Below are 14792 nucleotides of genomic sequence, written 5' to 3'. Positions count from 1 at the left end.
GTTGATTTTGTCTCCGTTCGTCTTTAATCCTCGTACAGTATTTCACTTAAACGCGTTTGTTTTGAACTGGAGTGTATTTTCAAATGTCTGTCTATCATGACTAAATACTGGATCTTTAGCAACTTTAATGAAAATATAGCCCGTCATTGAAAAGTTATTTTCAGTGACTGCAATAAAGAAGCATAATTTTTGATAAACCCTGTGTATTAATAGCACGGAAATATTTAAAATATAAATTTTATTTATTTTACAACAATAGCGAAACAATTGTTATCGACTTACATTTTTGTATATCAATCACGCTTGTTGGCCCGGATGGAAGCACGCGAGGGGTCTTTCTGTGGGAGGAAACCGGAGTACACGTGGACAGGCAGGTGACCTCATGCCTTTTTACGTCCGACCAGAGAATCGAACTCCGGTCGCCTAGGTGAAAGGAAAATGTGTTACCCCTGCGCCAACCGACCAACACACAGAACCATTTTGTTAGATTTTCTCCTAAACTCTTAAACACAGTTAAACCAATACGACAAAGCATTTCAACTTCTTTGGCGGATAAATAATGGTTAAAAGGTGTGAAATTAGGAACATATTCATACGCACAGTTAATCTAATCATAAGCATGGCCAAATAAAGACGTAAGAAAATAATAGTTTCATTGTCCATTTTAAGCAGACATTTTGTTTACGAATTAAACGTTCCCGCAACAACTATATGAGGACGGGTTGAGTATCAATTGAAATATGCTTTCATACAATGTATATGTCGTCCAACTTTCAACTTTTGCTAGAGTGAAACTTGTAATTAGACCTTGTTGTGTTGAAAACAAAGATTGCTAAATGGAGTACGAACTAGGCGCATACCACTGAACTAGTACAGAGACGTAACATTTCCTGAAACGGAACTGAGAGTCTCAGACTTTTTGTCTTCGATAACTAGGATACAGTAACTTTGAGTTCGCCTTTAACGTAATGACTAATCGATAGAGTGTTTATGGCGCCATTGCACAGTCCAAGATCACAGCAGTTTCTTACTTAACCCTTATTAGCTCAGTACTGCTTGAAATAAGCTTGAAAGTTAAGCTATCGTCCATTAATGTTAAAGAATAGCGTTCATGTCTCTTACATGACGTTTCATTGGCTAGAAGAACCGTGTACTAAAATCTTTAATAAATTCCATAGAATAACACAATAATTTCAAAATCAAAACGAAACATTATTCTTATCTAGAATCAGTAAAACGGGCACAAATGCGAGTAAAATAGAGATTTGCGTGGAGATCATTGGAAAGGGAAAATGCGAATAAGACCAGAAATCAATGCAGAGTAAGCTTGTTGGGTTTATCGACCCGCGAACATCCGGGGTCATTTTGAAACGAAGTCTCCTTGTAGTAGTTGGTGACTACCTCACTGAACAACATAGGGGAAGCCCGTCACATGCCATCACCTGTCTTTCACACAGACGCAACCAAAAACAGCATAGACTGACATAAAAAAACGAGGTGACATAGGAATGCTATTTCGTGTATATAGTTGGTTTTGCTTGCATGAATAATTTCAATTTTACTTGATACGTTAGTGCGCGTTTCAAACGCCTATCAATATAGCTACTTATTATACAGATATACTATCGCTTCATCTTCACCCAATAAGAAACTCTGCTGGTTTGCTTACGATGAATAGAAAGGTGTTTTCTGATTGGTTAAAACTAACACTGTAATGTATATTAATGACAATTTTGGACACAATGACAAACATCGAGTTTTATGAAATTGATCGAATGTGCCAATGTTTCAATTAAATGTTTTCATAGATGTTATGAAATGAATTTCTTTCATGTTTGTGTTTAATATTGTTTAACCTTTTAATTCATAAAGCACGCGTATCCGTCATGTCACGTGATCATGCATTTTTACATCTTTTTACGATATCAATTGATAATCAAGTCTGATTTTACCCAACAGGAGTATAAGTTCGTTGGCTGCCAACATTTCCGTTTTCGTAGTGGCCGCCATTGTCCTAGGCGTTTCCGGTGACCACAGTACTTCCGCTTTCACGACAGAAGACGCTGTCTCGTTCTCGGTAAGAAAAAACTCTTCATTGTATTCCTTGGTAGCAGCATCCCTATATACGACTATTGCTCTAATGACGAAACAAGTAAAATTATTAACAAAGCTAGTTAGTTAGCATTATATCGCCTACAGAGATATTTACTTCTGTATTTCATGCCTAGTTAATGGTACCGTCAAGTTAAATAATCATATCAGCGTAAATATTGGAACTATTAGAAATGTATATTTATTTTCTAGAGGTATTCGGAGCTATTGACCGACCGTAACGTAGCATGTCAACACTAAAAGGGACACAACCAGATTTTCCTTTGGGCAGCAAAGCTTAAAAAAAAAAAAAAATCTCGTTCACAACTATGGTATCTAGGTATAGATATGCGAGTACCTGTAAAGTCCGAAACGAAAGCAAGACGAAAGCAAAACGAAACGAACCGAAACCAAACGAAACCAAACGAAATCAAACGAAACGAAATCAAACGAAATCAAACGAAATGAAAATTGTAAACATTGAAAAAATAGATAAATTGACTGTTTTCGACTTTGAAACGCCTTAGTGTTCAATTCCTATCGGTGTTAAAACAACACACAGGAATAAATTTATCGCAATATGAAGAATGAAGCATGGCAAATGCTAGCCCCTAAGTATGATGACATTCTTGTATCTGTATCTCATTGAAAATAAAACAAAATTATTGCACCTGAAAAAGAGTATCACAATATTCGTTCAGTTCTTTAAATATGACATAACTTTATTCAGAATATGTTTACTTATCTATTTCACTTTTTTTTCAGTCCGCTATTATGGGCTAATGGTCTTTCAGCGGACGAGAATAGATAGGAAATTGAGTAGAATGGGAACAATATAGAATGTAAAAGGAAAGTGGAGTGGAAGAGAGTCGCCTGTCTAATTGATGGTGTGATTATTTTTTGAAAGCGACTCCAAGATTCGAATGAGTCCTAACCTAGCACTTTTTAGTAGCAGTTACGTTTACCCTAGCGAAGATGAAGGGAGAAGAGAGACCCTACCCTGTGAATTTGGTTTATCAAGGGTTTTGACGTCCATCTAAACACCTAATAAATATTTCGAAATATTAAATACTGGCCTAAAAATACCCTATCATCTGGGCCGGCGTTATCACAACAAAAGACCGCCGGTGGATCTTTATCGTGCAAGTTAGACATTCTCACACGGGACACCAATTTAAGTCCTATCAGACGGACTTGATTTTAGCCGTAACCGGTTAATTCAAGAACTAGTGCTTAATTTTTGTGTCCGCACTTGTAAGACTTCCTTCGATGTCTGATTCAGAATATACGATTAGTCCATTATTTATAGGCATACAAATCGCGTAGTGTATTGTGTGTACAAAAAAATGTGTTTATTACATTTTTGCCAGTCAGAGTATATATGTTACTCCACGTCAACTTGACGGCGCCATTTTGAAAGGACTGATCAGCGCAATTTAAGCGTTTTCTGCTATTATCGGCGAATCTGTGCATGAATAGCTAACGTCAAGTGAGTGTTATGTCAAAAACTAGTCAGAATATTTCGGAAATACAGCAAAATAACCCATTTATCTATCTCCGCTTCACTGGAAAAATCGGCAAGTTTCAACGAGGTGAATACAAAGGTCCGCTCTGATTGGTCAAAAACGGAAAACCTTATATTTTCACTGCAAAACTTATATTTTCACTGCAAAATCTTATATTTTCACTGCAAAATCATATTTTCACTGCTCATCGCTGCGTTTGATTTCGTTTCGTTTCGTTTCGTTTTGCTTTCTTTTTGCACTTTACAGGTACCCTGGATACATGTATGCTGAACAAAATTATTCTTCAAATTGATACAAAGGTTTTGATTGTAAGATCCGCTGACAACGATGGTACTATATAACTGGCAATCTGGTTAAAAATAATTTTTATGTTAAGCATGGTCTGGCCCATTTTCGAGCAATGTATCACTACAGAAAAGTATTAATCCAGATTTTCTTAAAATAACATGCTTTTACAAATAACGTATGGTCATTTAAGACCTCCGTTTCCCAACATCTACCATTTTTCAACTGACTATGAGAACCAACATCTTATATTAAAGGTGATGCGTGATTGGCCATTAGTTTATATTATCCAATGAAAATTCAGATCAGGAAATCAAATTTGCTGCGGAGCATGTATTTTCGCAACGCCGAGAAATGAACTGTAATTAAAACAATCACAATTTCTCAGAATGCTTTAAGAACACTAAAATACAGCTAAAACGGGTTCACTTACGGTAGTGGGATTAAAAAAATATCCTAAAAGAGTACATGTACCCTTGTAGATAAATATGAAAGAAGACATAAAGAAAAAGAATGGACATATACATAGATACATAAATCCAGTAGATGTTAATTCAAACCATTCAGTTGAGAACTGATATGAGTTATAAGAACATTTTCTTCTACTTTCCTACTTTATTTCTGCAGCCGTTGGGCCATGCTGTATTTTAGTAGTAAACTCTATACTACCAGTACATCTACTGTATCTCTGTAGCCGTTGGGCCATGCTGTATTTTAGTGTTACACTCTATACTTCCAGTACATCTCCTACTTTATCTCTGTAGCCGTTGGGCCATGCTGTTTTTATTCTTAAACTCTATACTTCCAGTACATCTCCTACTTTATCTGTGCAGCCGTTGGGCCATGCTGTATTTTAGTAGTAAACTCTATACTTCCAGTACATCTCCTACTTTATTTCTGCAGCCGTTGGGCAATGCTGTATTTTAGTGTTACACTCTATACTTCCAGTACATCTCCTACTTTATCTCTGTAGCCGTTGGGCCATGCTGTATTTTAGTGTTACACTCTATACTTCCAGTACATCTCCTACTTTATTTCTGCAGCCGTTGGGCCATGCTGTGTTTTAGTAGTAAACTCTATACTTCCAGTACATCTTCTACTTTATTTCTGCAGCCGTTGGGCCATGCTGTATTTTAGTGTTACACTCTATACTTCCGGTACATCTCCTACTTTATCTCTGTAGCCGTTGGGCCATGCTGTATTTTAGTGTTACACTCTATACTTCCAGTACATCTCCTACTTTATTTCTGCAGCCGTTGGGCCATGCTGTATTTTAGTGTTACACTCTATACTTCCAGTACATCTCCTACTTTATCTCTGTAGCCGTTGGGCCATGCTGTATTTTAGTGTTACACTCTATACTTCCAGTACATCTCCTACTTTATCTCTGTAGCCGTTGGGCCATGCTGTATTTTAGTGTTAAACTCTATACTTTCAGTATATCTACTTTATCTCTGTAGCCGTTGGGCCATGCTGTATTTTAGTGTTACACTCTATACTTCCAGTACATCTCCTACTTTATCTCTGTAGCCGTTGGGCCATGCTGTATTTTAGTGTTAAACTCTATACTTTCAGTATATCTACTTTATCTCTGTAGCCGTTGGGCCATGCTGTATTTTAGTGTTACACTCTATACTTCCGGTACATCTCCTACTTTATCTCTGTAGCCGTTGGGCCATGCTGTAATTTAGTGTTAAACTCTATACTTCCAGTACATCTCCTACTTTATCCTGGTAACTGGTGGTTCCTGTTGTATTGCGTTCTACCTTCTGGTCCCGGAGAAAAAGCAAACATGTGACGAGGCGAGTGACCAATTCAACGGATGCTGTTACAGGTCAAAGGCCATTCTCCCATACGGCAGCACGAGGGCGAGTAATTTACGTAGAGGATCCAATATGGCGACGCTGACTGTGGACAATGGTAAACTGTCAGATAGAAGACGGTCACTTTCTGGTGGTTCGGGTCAGCAAATGGCCAGCAGACAAACAAAAACCTCACAAACTCTCCCGCCAATAAAGGCTGAAGAAAACAGGGCAAAGTCACCTAACAGTTTGTCGAAAACCGGACACCTCATTATAAATGTTAAAAAATTGACTGACAGTGATAAAATGGCGAATGGAGGTAAAGGTCAAGGGTCAGAGAATAGAGGTCAAGGAATTACTGTGAAGACAAGTTTATCTGGAGTAGATGATAACAAAAAATCAAACACGCAGGATTCGCCAGGAAAAAGTAAGGTGCAATTGAAAGCTTCAACAGATACAGACAAATCTCCGACACAAACAAGAAAACTCGACCTTAAGAGAACAGTGAACCTCGCTGTTAACACTACGAAAGTAAGTACTAATTTAAAAACCAAACAGTTGCTGAATCCCGGAGACATCAAAACCGGAAATAGATCGCCTTCCCCGGGCGTTAGTGGGCGGAAATCAAGCGAGGTTGATACGTCACAAAATGAATCACCTTGGTGCTGTATTTGTCCTCGAAAAACTGTCAAGGTCACTGGCAAGTCAAGGTCATCTAGGCAGACGTCGGTCAAAATCAGGACGGGAAAATCAACAGACAATTCTAAAAATAGCTCAAGAGTTTCGGAAAAATCAGAATCATGCTGCTACTGTTGCAGACGACAAAAAGACGAAAGATCACGAACCAAAGTTCAAGGGTCAGACAAGAAACGGGAGTGTTGCCCATGGTTCAAAGGAATGTGTAGGAAACCAAAGTTCTTTAAGGTAAATATACGTTTTGCAAAGGGGGATGGATCTAGAAATTCCGAAACCTGTTTTTTATACTTTTTTCAAACTTATTGAATTTCGAAGTAAACTCTTAATTAATTGCACTTTGAATAGTACTTATTTGAATGTGACTATTACACTGCTATCTTTATCAAAGTTTAGAATCTGAAACAACTACATCAAATATTAGTTAAAGGGATGTGTTAAATATTGAAATATCTTATGTTTGTTTTGTCACTACTTAAACATTTTTTGTGAAGACTGGATTTTTGCAATAAATTCAGCAGTTTTCGCGGGGTATTTAATTTCGCTATTTTCCTGTTATTTAAAATAGTGCGTTATAAATACCAGCGATTATTTATATATGAACACTCATGGATAGAAGTTTTTACTGCATAATGATAACAAAGCGTGCTTGCGAGGAAAATTAATACCCGCGAACAGGTCCGACTTGGACACCCGCGAAATTTTAGTTCCGTGAAATTTAACAACTAAGCAATAATACCCAATATACTTTTTTTGCTCAATTTGTCCAAAATCTGGTAACGACAACTTAAAACCGACATTTCATCTATAATACTTTAGAAATGTATTCAATGAAAAAAAATACTGAACACTTTCCGGCGATATTTAAAATCACCATCTTATAGCAGGTAATGGAAAAATAAATGCAAAATTCAGATATTATTCTTGCATGACATGTTGCATATTCTGTTTAACCGGCTCCTTACCGGGATAAACAGCCATAATCAGTTATGTTAGCGGTAGTCCTTTGTTCCAGAGTGTCATTATCCACGCATGCTCAAAACTGGCGTTCCTCATAGCTCAGGTTTACATGCCGCTTTACCTTACCGAGTCTCTGGCAATGCACAAGGTAAGGCATTCCAACGTTAAGTGTCAGCGTCAATGCAAATGTCCAGATCAAGGTCAAGGTCATTGAAATACATATTTTGCACATGTAATAGTACATGTATAAATAGATGACAATCGTACTATAGCTATAGTGCGCATACATAGTCGTTTAGAAATAAGTAAAATTGAATATTGGGAAATCAGTGGATTAAAACTAAACGATTTTTTTCAATCATTAAGCTTTAATGATACGATTCTTATCTAAAATAAATAGATAAACAAATAAATAAATAGCCATATTTAAAAATAAGATTGGCATTAGTCTTCCTTTATAATACAAATGATAACGAATAGAACAGAAACTATGCACTGTTAAGGAGTGTTATATTTACCATGATTTCCAACCTATACTGAAGACTTACAAGGAAGGTGGGTCGTGTACTTTACATGGTAATCGATACTATTTCATTGGAAATGACTGTCATAGTTTTATTTGACCTGTTGTCATGTTTGTGTTTTTACATAACTTGGCATGTTTGTGTTTTTGCATGACCTGTTGTCATGTTTGTGTTTTTACATGACTTATTGTAGATTTCCACAGCCATAGTTCCCCTTGTCGTGTACCTAGCTGGATTTGTAGCCACAATAGTGACAAGAAAGATCAACGCCAAATATGGACGAAAGGTAACGAAGGTTTTACGTGCAACATGCTAATGTAATTTGTTGTTGATGTAAGAGTCATTAAACTCAATGGCCTTACAGCAACGCTGCTGTTGGACACGCTCCACTAACCCGGAGTAGACGTGATGACTTATAGTCGCGTGGCATGTAGGCATTAAAGATAAGTATTTGTTTTCGTTGCATGCTTAGGTGTGCGATTCGCAAGTGAATTGCATCTTTAAAGATTGTACAAAAGGCACACAATATACTAAACCTCTCAATACAAACAGAAAGTCAGACACAGGAGAGCCAAAAATCAATACCATTGTATCATATAGTTGTTTTGTCCTACGACTCGTCAGTGATGTTAGAGATTAAAATGTTGACAATTAGATGGCAGTAAAGGAAACTCAAAAAAGAAATGTTCAAATTTGGACGGATAGAAAAAACACACAAAAATGGAAACCACGAATTCAATAATAGGTTAAGGTAATACAAAAAACAGTGACTAACAAGTGACACCACACAGTTGTTTCGTCAGTGATTATAGGGACATAATAGAGCTGTTTCATCCTTCTAGGAATTGTCAGCAGTTCTAGGGACCAAGTGATTCTAGGGACATTATACAGCTGTTTCATCATTCTACGAAGTTAGGGACATCGTACCAATGTTTCGTCCTTCTAGGACACGTCAGTGATTATAAGGAAATTAGCCTTGTAATCCCGAAGGGTAGCAAGGATAAACCCAATAGACCTGCATGATTTTTGAAATATGGAACTGGAAGATGCAATGACCCAGAACATAGTGTACCCATTATAAAAGACACTATTTTTGCAATGGTGAAGAGAAGGTACATAAATCGCAACATATACGTCTTAACATATATACCTGATTAACATATCCTATCGCAATAGAAATACAAATTTATCTTATTATTTTCAGGTAAAATGCCAATAAATAAAAAATTCAAAAACGAAAGTGAGTCAATCGGATATGTTATTACAGAGAAATGGAAATAGCACACAAATCAAAAAGCTTATTATACGGTTAAGGATAAAGCAGTTTGCCTTTGGTTTAAACGATATTTCATTTTCGAATACAGTACATAATGCAATATTATATCGTTTTTAATATTAGAGATTTGGAAACACGTGTTGGCTATTACTGATCATGAGCTATCTTCCATTTCCCCTTTGTTCACAAAGCTGTGCCAGCTTTTGTTTCCCGTGCCTGTTTGCATAACAAGTACATATGATAGAAGTTATACGACACAACCAATATGATATTTAAGAGTATGACGTTTCGAGATGGTAAAAGATTCGATTTACACTGAAGGATATTTCGTCATTATCATGATCCAATTGACAACACGTTCGAAAATAGTGTGACGAGATGGTAAAAATAAAATAGAATCAGACAAGTGTACGAGATGATGTGACGTACTGTTGTGGAATTGGCTACGCTTTGTTTTACACTTGGTCATGGATGTGCGAGAGACTGACCCCCCCCCCCCCCCCCCCCCCCCCCCCCTGTTTATCACACTAAATATCATCTTGGATGTGTCATATAACTTCTATCATGTTTGTTTCACCAACCCGAAGAAAATGTTCAAGAATATACAAGTACAATTGTGCATTATTAGAACTACGTACATGGATAACACCTGAAAAATCATTTTAAAATTTTTGAAGATACAGGATTATCCGTATTAAGGAATACTGTACCAGTCGATGCTGATGTAGTATCGAAGCAAATTTCGTTGCTGTCACATTCCAAGAGTGCAGAGAGTAACAATTGCTCTTAAGCTCACTCAATACTCAAAATTGCGATAGTTATCTACTCAGCGAGTATCAATTAATAATCAAAAACAGAAATAACACATAATTTTAGACCCCTCTTCTTTAGCCAGTGACTTTTAAACTGATGTGAATGAATTATCTCCTTGGTTTCGTTATAGCAGATGTTAATACATATAATAACCACAACAGACCCTTCCATTGTAGCTTCCCAAGGTCCGGCTACTACTCCAACTTCGAACATCTTTGTATCCGATATATGTCTTTATACCTGTAATATCTCACTACATATTGTAAGAGACGACTACATGTGATAGTGCCTTCCCATTGTTGGCTGGGTGTGGGGAGTAGTGGTGTGTTTCCAATGTCCTCTCGTTGGGGATATTAAACAGGGCAAGATTAAGTCCTGCTGTATCCTACTGCATGTTAAGTGGCCCTTGGAGATTAAGGGTTTTTTTGCCTTCATTTCCTGCCTTTCCTCCGTTTCTGTATTTATCTAGTTTCTTTTGTATATTTCTCATTGATAAAGACATATAAATTATTAAATTACACAGAAAACCATTCACCTATACAGAATTGCATATTTTACATAAACATGAGTGTTGTGCCTTGTAGAGGACATTCGCCATAGGAGAAGGTTGTGTATTGGGTGCATCTGTCTGGCTTTTCTTCATTCCTGTTGAGACTAGCGGTCAAGTGTACGCCACAGCCTGTCTTCTAGGAGTGGGACTGTCTACATTACAGGTTCGATCTGTTGCTATGATGACCGATTTGACCGGATCTCCTGTCGTAAGTGAATGTTACTATCTTATCTGAAGTATCTATGAATTTATTGATATTTAAAAAAGCATGACAAAACTAACAATATAATAAATCAACCAAACAGATGAAACTTTCCTTTTAAGGTAGCTAGTTACGTAGCTGTATGTTGATCTCTAACGAAGAAGAGGTCTATGTTTTTGTTTGTTTTGGAAGGCTATATATTCCAATAAAATACGTTATTGAATGGTCATTGAAAATATTTTTATGAATGTGTTGATATAGAATCCAAAAAAACTACTTGGATGTATTTCCATTGTTTTGGTTTTTGTTCAACGATAAATAATTATAATTTCAAATATACACCTCTGCAATCTGATAACATTGTTTTTTTGTGATTTGCAGGATACAGGAGCGGCAGTGTTCGGTGTGAATGAGAAGATAATTCAGGCTGTAGCTATCATTCTGCTACAACTACTTAGTCCTTGCAGGTATGTTGTTCATTTCAGTCTCTTATCAATACCTCCCCCCCCCCCCCCCCCCCCCCCCAAAAAAAAATAAAAAATAGAAAATACAGATTATAGATTTACTTTATCTTTGAAAACTAGCAACGCAATTTGATTTCAAAGCCATTATTAAATACCATTACTTTGACGGTTCCTCATTACATAAAAGCTCCAGTGATAATTGGAAGCAGAGTCGCAGAAATACGTATTTTTAGTGGCATAGAGGAAAATGTTTCAACTTTTGAAATTTTAGGGATCAATAATTTCAGATAAGCGATATATTCTCATTATCGGATTAAAGAGACTGATAATATTTTGACATTAATATTTGGCCAAAATTTGTTCTAACAAAACAAACGAGGTAAAAATCTCCGTTAAAGGTTCGTACAATGTACTTGGTCGCTGATTAACAATATTTTTCATTTGACTAGTAGTTTTCTACAATTACGCATTATTTTAAAGTATGACGTCATTCCAATATTTCAATTTGAGAAATGAGAACATATGTTGATTTTACAATTATTCTTTTAATTTTACATCATCAAAAGGCTTACTAGTCAAACTTATTTTACATTCTGACTGTTACATATGAATGTTTTTCGATTGGAACATGATGGATTTCAATCATACTGGTACACTGTATCACAACAAAATATTGTTATCGTCATATTCAAACGTTGGCGGAAATCCCCGAATGGTTTCTGATAAGCATCTGTCACTTAAGCGGTAAGTAAAAATTCTCTTTTTCAGACTTGACGCGGATTCAGATGACTGTAAGCTGTTCTATAGGAGCATCATGCTGTCAATGCCTGGAGGCTCGACCTTCATAAGCTTTCTTGTACTGTCTCTAGCCAAGATCGTCGGTATTGACGATGAGGAACAGGGATGTAAGTGGTATATTAAAACGGAAAACTATTCGGGCTTTTTCGGGCCCTCCGTTATGTTTTCGGGAAAACACGATTTTTCCGAAGAAATGACGAAAAGACCCGAACTGTTTTCTTATTGCGGTTTATGGTCTCAAGACGGTTTTAATACCGATTCGCCCGTGTTTTTGTTCGACGCCGTATAGCATCTAAAGCAAAGTAATGCAAAATAAAGCAAAGTGGAAAGTGGCAAAAGTTCGGCAGATAACTTATTGGATATCGAAAATGGAAGTTCTACTTTTCTTTAAAAAAGCGGGTAGTAGTAAATGATCGGCAGATAAATTAGCGGATATCAAACATGAACGTTAACGTTCTACATTTAACCCAGATAATCATTTTTTTCTGTTAATCGTCATGATTGTTCAGTATTTGTACCTCATGTTGGTTTGTGTTTCTCGGAAAGCTGATTAACGGGCCTATCTGTGTTGTTGTGGCTATGTCCTTGGGCAATACCCTCATCCTTATTGCTCTGAATGGCTTGCAACGGACTTCATATGTCTAGTTCCTCATATATTTCATGCAGTTCATGTAAGTGAAATCCCTAAATGTTTGAAATACCTTTTTGTAAAAATTTTACGTTTTTGATACTTTTCTGTTCTTGGCTTACGCATGTGACATCACCAATTTTGTAATCCATATTTATATTGGCACACCGCTGACTAGTTGTCTTGCGCATTCGTCTTGTTCTTGCCCAACTAAAGTATAAAAAAAATCTTGAGCTGAAATTTGCTTTCTTGTGTGTATAATATATTCATTTGTCTTTTAGTGGAAGTGTCTGACGGCAACGCTATAGAGATAAGCTCCAGTATCGCCGTGTGACATACAACCCAATTGAAGGGTACTGGGCGATGCCATCAAATCTTCATAAACCTGAATCATTCCGAACTTTATATATTCTTCTGCGTGAATTTCAATTACCCCTCATTGTATACAAACATGCTTATAAATGTTTTCACATCAAATTGTGTATTATTTCTGTTAAAATTCGAATTATATAGATCGATATGAATAAATGTTTAGATATATTTTCAACTTGTAAGTATTGTTTTAATTATTTGGTCAAATAAATGTTTCTTCACGTGTTCTTTGTTTAAACATTTTATAATCTTCGGTGTAAAGAATTTTGACCTTAGCATAAGAAGAAAAACAATTTATGACTGAAATGTTTGAAAGATAATTAATGTAGGGATCTGCATATATCCGTCCTATCTAACTGTGAGCCAAAACTACCCATAAGCCTAATATACTTTGTAAGTCTACTCTACCTGTGAGCATTATATCTACCTGTGAGCCTAATCTACCTGTTAGCCTTATATCTACCTTTGAGCCTAATCTATAGGTGAGCCTAATCGTCCTGTGAGTCTAATCAACCTGTGAGCCTTATATCTACCTGTGAGCCTTATCTACCTGTAAGTCCCTTCTAATCTAGTCGACCTGGCGATCAGATCTTGAGATCAAGATATTTGATATACTAAATGTTTATCATGCCATTATTATCATCTTATTATGAATTAGATGATAATGGAAAGTGTATTAGCATAGCCATCATCTTGTTTTTTCTGGATAAACATGTTTAGTATGTAACTATATATATTAATATGCATAAAGCCATAACACAGATAAAAAATAGCAACACTACCTCAGGTAGTGTGTTAAAACTCGGCGAAGATGAAGCCTTTATTAAAGTCCGGTTATATTTCAAACGAGTTTTACATTGATATATACTTTACGATTCGTAGTCATTAGTCACTAACAAATACCCAGCAGAGAAACCTCATGTATAAGTATAATGATGAAATTGACGCTTTCACATAAACAGGATGTAATTAGCCTCCTTAATTGAAACACGGAAAATATGTTCATAACAAAACTATCAGAGACATTACCTAAGGTAACGGTATGACAATAGGCTTCATTAACCAAGCTGGGAACGATGAAAAGATGCTAGTAATAAGACAGCGATAGCTTAGCGCATCTAAGATGATAGACTGTTCATAACACACGACCGATATCTAACACCAATACAAATGGATTCTTAGACTCGTTATCGATATAAGGGCCAAAAGCGATGGAAGGAACTACAAAAAGATAAAACGATAGAAAGAAATGGGAAATCTGGAAAATGAATGTGCTATAGTTATCGAATTTTATAATTTTAGTATTCGACATTAAATAAAAGCTGATGTATTTATTATGAGTCGAGTCATTATTCAAATACGTAAAACGTGGCATGTCTTCAATCTGCATTTTTCGAATATTTTTTTTTGTATTTTCTTTCTGTCTGCAGTGGACATATATCATTGAGATCACGATATTGGCGATACAGGGATGTTGCTATCTAGAAATGAAAAGTTAACAAACCGCTTGGTTTGAAAGGCTGTGAATGGTTTTGCGATATATATTCTGATCTAGATAAGCGACTGATATGGAAATTAATTTCGGTTTTAAGTTCTCTAAGATATATCCGACCTAATCAATGCAATTTTTTTTTTATTAATTTATTATTGTTATTATATTATCATTTTTATTTTATTTTATTTCTTTGTATCAATATATCAAAGCTAAACTGAAAAAAATGTGCAAGGTCTTTTTTATCCTGTTGTGATAAGCTTTTAGATATATACAGCCTGGCGTGAAAATGTGTTGAAATGTGAATCAATTTTGT

The 14792-nt window shown here is 36.1% G+C and overlaps 1 protein-coding gene across 1 annotated transcript; it reads left to right on the top strand.

Moving 5' to 3' along the window:
- The first annotated feature begins 1292 nt into the window (after positions 1-1292).
- On the top strand, positions 1293-13112 carry LOC117332179. Its single transcript, XM_033891064.1, has 9 exons — positions 1293-1321; positions 1960-2077; positions 5615-6628; positions 7413-7505; positions 8075-8167; positions 10555-10728; positions 11104-11189; positions 11955-12091; positions 12894-13112. Exons 1-9 carry the CDS (start codon positions 1293-1295, stop codon positions 12944-12946), a joined length of 1797 nt encoding a protein of 598 aa, XP_033746955.1. The 3' UTR covers positions 12947-13112.
- Positions 13113-14792: the final 1680 nt, after the last annotated feature.

The sequence above is a fragment of the Pecten maximus genome, chromosome 8 (genome assembly GCF_902652985.1).
Source record: "Pecten maximus chromosome 8, xPecMax1.1, whole genome shotgun sequence".
In the NCBI taxonomy this organism is placed as follows: Eukaryota; Metazoa; Mollusca; class Bivalvia; order Pectinida; family Pectinidae; genus Pecten; species Pecten maximus.
The sequence above is the reverse complement of the archived record's forward strand: the minus strand, read 5'-3'. Positions and strand labels throughout refer to the sequence as shown.